Here is a 9,196-nt window from a genome sequence, read left to right on the forward strand (position 1 = left end):
CTGGCACCTTAGCCACTTGAGCCACAGGTGCCGAGCCTTGACTGAGTTTTTACACTGACTCTGTTGAGGATGGGGACCATGTCTGACTCCTAACAATAGTGGGGTGTTAAAAAATGTTTTCTGAGAGAATGAGTCATGGGATAGGTGAATGAAGCCTTAAAAAACAGCGGTTTAAACCCCTGACAGTGACAGGGAGACATATAGAGAATGTCTTACTTTGAAATCCTTAACTTGTGGTTCAGAAAATTAATGTTCTAGAATTTCAGGGTTTTCAGTTGTGTTGAATGACATTATTCCATTTCGAACCCACCATGAGGCATAATTTAATCTGTTCTCTGCATTAGGGTGATCAGTTAAATGTTAAAGGCAGATTGACATTTTTGAGTAGAATAATTCTCTGAAGGTAAGAAATTTAGCTATTCCTGCCATTTTGTTTGATTTTTTTTTTCCAAATAAAGAAATTCATCATATAATGAGGTTTCAAGTTACTCTGGGGACAAAAAGTATCATTTTTGTGGCATTTGTCTGGCCCTGTTAGCTGGATTGTGTAAGCACGATGCCCAGAAGAGTGTGGGGAACTCAGCTGTCCTTCCTGTCCTGGAGGACGCACACATCTCCGTCCTTCCCACTCCCCACACACTGCCCACAGCCAGTGTCCCAGGACAGAGTACGTGGGAGGCCAGCAGAGCTGTGGGCCTGGCCCTGCCATAGAGCCATGTGGAGAATGACCCAACATGCACCTCCTAGGAGGGCAGGATGTCTGTCTCTGATCCATACAGAGGGAGTGGCTTGGGCTCCTCTTTGGGTGGACATAGGGTGATTTAGAGGAAAACAGCCTCGAGGGGTGGAGAAAGGCAGGGAAACTTTATGTATCTCTATGGTTTTTGACTTATTAAAAAACAGCATGAAAAATGAAAAGCAAAACCTTTTTAAAACCCATCAATTATATATATTTGAAACATTGACTGACCCCTATCGTGCAGGGTCCCCAAGCCAGCGTGTTTGGTGAGGTCACATTGTTGTAACTGAAGGGACAGTGAGGCACAAGCCTTGGGCAGCCACCTGGCCCTGTGATAGCACTGGGTTTTCCCTTCTCTGCATTTTGGGGAGAGAAGACAGATCTGATGTGGAGGGCGGCATCGCCGGTAACAGAAACACCTCTCCCTTTCAAGGCAGTGATGGCCAGTGACTTCGCAGTGCCGAGATTCCGACACCTCGAGAGACTCTTAATTGTCCACGGACACTGGTGCTATTCCCGGCTCGCCAACATGGTGCTGTACTTCTTCTACAAAAACACGGTAGGTGTTTGACACCATCTTTATTTGGATGGAAAAGCCCCAAGACTCATAGGCCTGTCAGCTGAATGAGGCTGGTGGGCCACCCCACGGCCTCCCACTCCCTTCAGCCTCATGGCCTTTATGAATTTCCCCTAGTCCTGGCCTTGCCCTGCACCCCATAGCTCAGAGTCATGGGTACATAAGAGCCACTGCCCCTCTGAGCAGAACAGTGGTGGGAACAGGTAGATAACACTAGGAAGTCCACTCATGGATTTGTAACGAGAAGTCATGGAATCAAGAGGCCAGCAGTTACACAGGGTCACCTAGCTAAGCAGATCCTGGAGGCTGCATTCAGCAGGCCCCCTGCCCCCTGCTGCTGTCCACTGTCCATGTGCTTCCCAGGAGTGTGCTGCTGAGCCCTGCACAAACAGGGTCCTCTCACCAGCGCTTGCTCTAGAATAGACAGGGAAAATCAAATGGTAAGCAGAGGCAAGCCTGGTGGCCCTGGGACCAGAAGGAAGGACCTGGTCATACTGTAATTCCCACACTGAATGGTCTGTCAGGACAAGCCCACGTGAGGCCAGTCTGGCGAGTGCCCAGGTCAGGGAGGCTTGGAGCGGGCAGGAAGGGGGCCACCTTGCCAGGCCTTGCCACACTGTCCTGGATTTGCAGGGCCAGCAGGTCCCCTCTAACCACCTCAGTCTGTAGCTCAGTTGCCACTCCTTGAAGTCATGCACAACCAAGTTGGCTGGGAGTAATTCTGTCTTTGGGGACTGTGAAGGCAGGTCTCTGACCCATTTCATTGGCTCTTGATGTTGAACTCTTAGTCTCTCTTTGTCAGATGGGGTGGGCCGCCTGGCCTCCTGAGAACCTTGCCCACTTAAAAGAGATCTCTAGATAGCCTGCTGGGGAGTTGCTGCGTCGCTATTTGTGACTCCTGCCTCGGACAGCTTGCAGCTGAACGTGCAAACAAAGAGATCAAATAAATAAACTCTTGGGATCAGTGACCTTCCAGGGCAGTCCCATAAATCTGGCTGTCTTGACAACAGCACTTCAAGCTCAAGATTATCCCAGATATTTTGAAAAGAGAAAAGAGTAAAATAAAATAAATTAAAAGGTGCGTTCTTTTCCCCGTTCCCACATACAAATCTCTGTTAGCTCACACTAAGCTGCCGTCAGCCCTGCTCTCACTCACACTCTTGTTTGCTTTAGAGACAACTTCTGCCTTTCCTTTCCACCTCTGTCACCCCCTCACTCTTACACAGTTTTTGAAACATCTTCTAGTAAATGAATACTGATGCTCAGAACTACTCAGGGCATGTCTAATTTGATAGGTTTGGTCCTGGAAATCAGTTCAGATTAGGTTCTGCTGGGGCCTGCATCTGCAGAAGCCTGTGCCAGGCTGCCCCGTGCTTGCTGGCTCATGAGTCCTTTCCATCGACTCCCTGGCATTGGATCCCCAGCACAGTGAGGCCTCAAGTGCACAATTGTAAGCCTAGAGGTTCTCAGCTCCCAAAGGAATGGATGGGTGAGTGGGACCTTTTCCATCGCTGATTAGCTGTAGTATCTTGAGCAAGATATTTGCTGCCTTTGGATTTTTTTTTTTAATCTTGAAAAACAAAACGTGAAGTAAGCTAGGCAATCTCTATAATTCCCAATTAACATAGCTCATATTGAGAGGATGGTAGTAGCCATACAGGCCAAACTATTCAGCAGTTCAGATGCAAACAAAGGCCAGAGTGGCCAGCTGGAGCCGGCAGAGCTCCTGCCTGGCGCCCTGAGCCCCCTTCTCACTGCAGGGCACATCAGGGAGGAGGAGGCCCCTGATTTTATTCCATAAAAATGCAGAACCTTTGTTAACAAGCATTAATGTACATGAGGAGCTTAAGGATAATCACTGCCTCCTCAAATGAGAAATTCATCAGTTCTAGGAATAAGTTGGCCATCCTTTCCAATAAAGAGCAGAGAAGAAAGGTTTCCATAGCAACTGTGGTTTGGGAAGAAAGCCTCTTGGTACTACAGGGGAGGAAAAAACACTCAGTATCGGAGGACTTTTCTTCCTGTTTTACTTGACTCCATTTACTCACTGATGACTCATTAGGCCGAGTCTGCTGGGGTGGGAGGGAGAAAGTCAGCCGTGGGAGGAGGGGAGAAAGTCAATGGAAAATAAAATCCAAATTAGTCAGTTTTCAGTGTGCAGGCTGGAAGTTACATTTTCAGAGATTTAAATCATGGATTGAAACAGGATTTGGAAGGTAGATGTCAAGGTAGGTTTCATCAACATAGATTATCATTTCTTCCACTTATGACAACAAGCCATTTTCAGGTCAAGAAACCACAAGCTCAGAGAGGTTAAGTGGCTGAGTCAGGCTCAGAAGGTAGATAGTTGCAGCTCCAGAACCAAAATCCAGGCCGTGGGGTGTCCAGCACGGTACAGCATGTCCTCCAGGCCATCACCCACCCCCTCCGTGGCTGAACAAGTTGGGTTCATTACTCATACTGTGACAATGGTCAAGTCATTTAACATCCCGGAAACTCTATTTCCTTTTCTCTAAGTGGAGTAAGAACTGTGGTCCAGGCTCGGCGCCTGTGGCTCAAGGGGCTAAGGCACCAGCCACGTACACCTAAGGTGGAGGTTCGAATCCAGCCCAGGCCCGCCAAACAACAATGACGGCTGCAACCAAAAAAATAGCCAGGCGTTGTGGCGGGTGCCTGTGGTCCCAGCTACTTGGGAGGCGGAGGCAGGAGACTTGCTTGAGCCCAGGAGTTGGAGGTTGCTGTGATCTGAGATGCCACGGCACTCTACCCAGGGGGACAGCTTGAGGCTCCTGTCTCAAAAAAAAAAAAGAACTCTGATCCAGCTTGAGCTTCAAAGAAGGGAAATGGCTACTCCCACTAACAGCATGCGATAGGCGAGCTCGTAGAGAGTTCGGAGACTGCTGAGTGCTTGACATGTACGAGGTCCTTTAATCCTCACAGCCGCCCTGTGGCTAAGTGTCATTGGTGTGTATGTCCATACCATGGGCCAGGAGACTGAGGTAGAAGGGGGCTGAAACGATCGGTGCCAAGTTGCACAGTTACTAAGTGTAAGGATGCTTTGCCACTGCCAACTGCCATGTGCTCAGGCCACTAGTGTCCATGGATCTGGTGACAGTGAGAAGAGTTCCAGCCCAACTCCCACGGCGACTGAGCTGGGCCCTGGGGAGACCAGCCTACCCAGGTCTTACTTTCCTACCTCCAGCAGAGTGCCCAGCAAGTAACCAGGGCTCAGCCAAGGCGGAGAGGGCGGTGTGGTCATCAGCTTTGCTGTTACCTGTGCAAGGGGAGGAATTTTCCTCTGCCCTCCTCACCAGAAGGGGCGTGTGACTAAAGAGGTGACCGGGTCAGAGACGTAGCCACAGATAGGAGGTTTCATTTGGGGTCACAAAAGGAGGAGGGTCACTGACAAAGAAGCCACAGGCTCTCTTGAAATGCAAGCAGCGCTAGGCCCCTTGTCAACGGTTGATTTTGTTTTATGTTAATGATCTGTGATTCTTCAGGCACAAACCCTCATCCTTCCAAGGGGTGCTCCTGGGAATTCCCAACTCCTCTGCCAGCCCTTCATGCCTAAGGGGATAAGGAGGGCCGGGGAGGGGAAGGCAGAGGCCAGCCGCAGTGCTCAAGGTGAGGTTAGGGCCACTGTCTGGGGGAAGTCCCGCCTGTGCACGTGCTAGTCACGGCGGGCGAGCCACTGCAGGACTCCGAGCCCTGTCTGAGGGCCTGCAGGGAGACTGAGACTCAGCTGAGCCCTCCCTTGATTCCAGATGTTTGTGGGGCTGCTGTTCTGGTTCCAGTTTTACTGTGGCTTCTCTGCGTCCGCCATGATCGACCAGTGGTATCTCATCTTCTTCAACCTGCTCTTCTCCTCGCTTCCCCAGCTTGTGACTGGGGTGCTGGACAAGGATGTGCCGGCCCACATGCTGCTGAGCAAGCCCCAGCTCTACAGGAGCGGCCAGAACATGGAGGTAACACACCAAGTCGGCCCTCCCGGCTCCTGCCCTCCACTTTCACTTTCTGGAGAGGGCACATTTAAAAGGCCAGCCTGGACAAATTGTTAAAATTCTAGAATCTGACCTGTGAAGGGAAAAATAGGGACGCTGTCTGCTCACCTCTGTGGCACAGGGAGTATTGTGAGTGGAAGCTGCCTCCAGGGTCACCCACAGCCCCAGGAAGGCCCTTGAGGAGTTGCAGGTGATCACTGAGGCCTGAGTAGGGATTTAAAAAAAAAAAAAAAAAAATAGTGATTTCTTTTGAATAGGAATTAAGAAGACAGACCCTCAGAAAACTGTTGAACTGTTCAAACAAAAAGTTGTAAATATATGCTCACACTTATATACCAAGTAGACTAACCAGTTAATGACAGATTCTTCCTAGCCAGCCACTAAAGCAGACCAGGTGGCCAGTGTTATCCAACCTTTTTTATGTCACAGCACACTTAGACCTATAGTTAAATTTCCTCCGCACACTTAAATTATGTTGATCTAAAAAAAGAGTGCTTTGAACTTCTTTTTAAAATAATTTAATTCATGGTCTTTAAAAATGTTCTCAGCACACCTAAGACTTTCTTGCAGCCCACCAGTTGAAAATCAGTGATTTGAGTGCTTCTCTGTGCCGGGTTTGATTCACCCTACATGTGGAAGAAGAATACAGAGTCCCGTTTCTCCCACGTGTACAATAATCTCTAATTCAAGATTTGTTCTCTTACAAGCCAACTTCTCCTGGCTGCCTTTGTAGATGATCGGCTCCCAGAGAAGTTGGTCTGACAGGGTCAGAGGGTAGGGAGGAGCGCGGGGGCCTATGGGGCTTGCCTAGCTTCGGCCTGCCGTGGGACACAGAGGCTGGGAGTTGCGGAGTTAGATGACCCTTGGGAAGAGCCAAGCTAGCACTTTACCAGGTGCTCAGTGAGAGCCCCGCTGTCTGCTCTGTATTTCCTGCAGGCCAGTTTCTGGTCCAGTTGCTTGGGCACTTTGCAGGGTCCAGTACAGACTTGGTCGCCTGGGTAACGAAAGCTCTATCCATCTATGTCCGTGTTACTTTTCCTTGTGGGTATGTAACTTTTGGACTTGAACCTTGGGACACATCCATCTTCTACTTTTAAAAAAATTCACTTGTAAGCAACATTTCTAAGGGATCCTCTACAAAGGGAGGCAAAACCCTGACAAAGTAGAAGAAATAAAAGTGCTCAAATTAGGGGAAAACACCCATAGTTTCAGATGCTTTCCCTTGCAAGATTTAGAGTCAGTCTATCCTTTCTTTCTTGGAGAAAAAAATAGGGGGGGAAAGAAAAAAGTGATTGTGTCTTTTTCCTATGGATCTAGAACTCAGGGAGGCCTGCAAGGTGCTTGTGTCATGTTCCCATCTGCGCTGTGGGGCCTCCCGTTCCAACAGTAGGTGCTCAGCTCCCACTTGGAAGTACGTGCAGCAGAGCCTCCACCAGAAGATACTCAGGAATAGTGTGTTCAGCAGGAATGCAAATGCCGAAATCAACAATGAGGGAGGGAGCTTGTTTCCTCACAGGAGGCTGAGACTTCGGGAGGGAGGCCAGGGAAGACAAAGGGTTTTAAAGGAAAAAATGAGCAGGAAAAAATATTTTGAGATAACTGTCCTTGGTTACAAGGACCAATAACTAGGGTGGTGCTGGTCCCAGCACAGACAGGCAGTGGCTGGGCAGATGTCCTCACAGATGTATTTTTCTGTCTGGTTATGATGGCCTCTGTGCAAAGCTGGAGGTTTTGCAGTCTTTTCTGATACCTTTTGTTATCAGGCATTTATGCATTAGAACCCACCCCTCCTGGCCTTCCCCAGCTCTGACTGTCTTGGGTGTTTATGTGGTTGTCTTTTCAACACAAGGGACACATCTGGGTTCTGATGACTTGAGGGAGAACACTGGGCACTTTCCGTCATCTCCCTGCTCTCCTTCTGTGTTCCAGGAATACCGGCCACGGACCTTCTGGTTAAACATGGTCGATGCTGCCTTCCAGAGCCTGATTTGTTTTTTCATTCCTTACCTGGTAAGTTGGCACCTGGCACAGTTTCCCCCATCAGCTGTCTTCGGGGACCCACAGATACAAGATGCCGCTGTCTTTCAGGCCTACTACAATTCGGATGTGGACCTGTTTACCTGGGGGACGCCCATCACCGCTATCGCACTGCTCACCTTCCTGCTGCACCTGGGTATCGAAACCAAAACCTGGGTAAGAGTCAGCCACTCGGTCACATCCGGAAGGACGGTGATGCTGCGGGCCCCACACTTTCCTGCAGATTCCACGAGACCTAGGAGGTTTTGTGAGCAGACAGGAGACTGCAAAGCCTACCTCATGGTGATGAAAAAGAAAACACCACCTACCGAGTGCTACCAACACCGCTCCCTGGGCAGCACTCTGCTCCTTCCCACTTCCCTCCCCTCCTTCCCATATGCATCGCCCCGTCCCTCTCATCTTTCTCTCCCACCCCTGACTCCATCTTTCCACCTGTGTGTGTCCACAGGCTCCTGAGGCTTCCTTAAGCCCCACCGACTTCCCATAAGAAAGACCCCCGTTTTTAACTAAGCCCTGAGAACATGCTGTCCACTCAGGGGCGACTGGTGCACTTTTCTTGTCACCGTTGTCACTTCCGAGTTGAAATAAAAGCCCTTTCTTTCCTTCTTCCCCCTCAGACCTGGCTCAACTGGATAACTTGTGGCTTCAGCATTCTTTTGTTCTTCACTGTGGCTTTGGTTTACAACTCTTCTTGTGCGACGTGCTACCCTCCGTCCAACCCTTACTGGACTATGCAGACGTTACTGGGCGACCCTGTGTTTTACTTGATATGCCTCATAGCGCCTATCACGGCCCTGCTGCCTAGGTGAGCGGTGGAGGCTGGACAGCCCTTGTGTTGCTCTCGTGCCCCCGCAAGTCTCCAGAAGCTCAATGTCTAACTTTCTCTTGCTGTGCTCTTTTCAGATTGTTTTTCAAAGCCCTCCAGGGAAGCCTTTTCCCCACCCCACTGCAGCTGGGACGCCAGTCAGCCCGGAAGTTCCCCAAGAGACTCAGCACTCCCACAGAGACTTCCCAGGGACGCCCTGGGGGGGATGAGCACTCCACCAGGGAAAGTGTCAGCCCCCCTGCACCCCTGTCCCAGGACTGTGCCTCACACCCTTCTTGGCACACGCAGCCAGCTTGCTCCCCAGAGGCCAGCGGGGAGCCCAGCGTGGTGGACACCAGTGTGCCTTTGAGGGATGACACCGCACTGGAGGGGCTGAGCACACAGGCCCCAGGGTCCTCCATGTGGGGGGCAGCGGTCCCGGAAGGGTGTCCCAGGGAGTCCAAGGTGAAATCCACGAGTGCCGGCAGGGCGGCCCCTCTGTCGTCTCTCTTCAGCCTGCCCAGCTTCAGCTCACTCAACTGGATCTCCTCCCTGTCTCTGGTCAGCGGGCTGGGGAGTGTCCTGCAGTTCTCCCGGAGCAGTTTGCAGATGGACAAGCCGGACGGGGACTTTCTGTCCGGCCCCTCTCAGGCAGAGCAGGACTTACGGGGACAGACCACAGACTACTTCTAGGAGCACCTCCAAGGGGTCGCAGCTGACTGCGGTTGCCAGGGAAACCTTGATTTCAAGACTTTTTATATATATATGCATATATATATAACATAGATGTTAATATTATTTATGTTTATTATTTGCACAGAAGAATTCTAGGGAGATGTATTTTTAAATGTTTCCAAGGCTAACACAGGAAACAAGAGGTACCAAAAAAAAAAGTTTTATTTTTTAAAGTTCAACATAGAGTATATTGAAAAGAAAAATAAGAGCTTTAAAATATATAAAAGTTTTAAAGAAGAATAACACTTGAAAAGTGTGTTTAGATTTATTTTTTCATCTCATTTTGTAAGAAAATGCAGTAC

General features: G+C 49.7%; 1 protein-coding gene across 1 annotated transcript in view; it reads left to right on the top strand.

The window, feature by feature from the left end:
• The window catches only part of ATP10A (ATPase phospholipid transporting 10A (putative)), a 206,197-nt gene extending 197,325 nt beyond the window's left edge, over nt 1–8,872 (top strand). The window contains exons 16-21 of the mRNA XM_012811611.2: nt 1,173–1,298; nt 5,081–5,281; nt 7,247–7,327; nt 7,406–7,510; nt 7,972–8,159; nt 8,258–8,872. Coding sequence (XP_012667065.2) covers nt 1,173–1,298; nt 5,081–5,281; nt 7,247–7,327; nt 7,406–7,510; nt 7,972–8,159; nt 8,258–8,852 — 1,296 coding nt within the window. The 3' untranslated portion in view covers nt 8,853–8,872. The remainder of the gene's footprint in view (nt 1–1,172; nt 1,299–5,080; nt 5,282–7,246; nt 7,328–7,405; nt 7,511–7,971; nt 8,160–8,257) is intronic.
• Nucleotides 8,873–9,196: the final 324 nt, after the last annotated feature.

The sequence above is a fragment of the Otolemur garnettii genome, unplaced genomic scaffold (genome assembly GCF_000181295.1).
Source record: "Otolemur garnettii isolate 467f Iridium unplaced genomic scaffold, OtoGar3 scaffold00170, whole genome shotgun sequence".
Taxonomy (NCBI): Eukaryota; Metazoa; Chordata; class Mammalia; order Primates; family Galagidae; genus Otolemur; species Otolemur garnettii.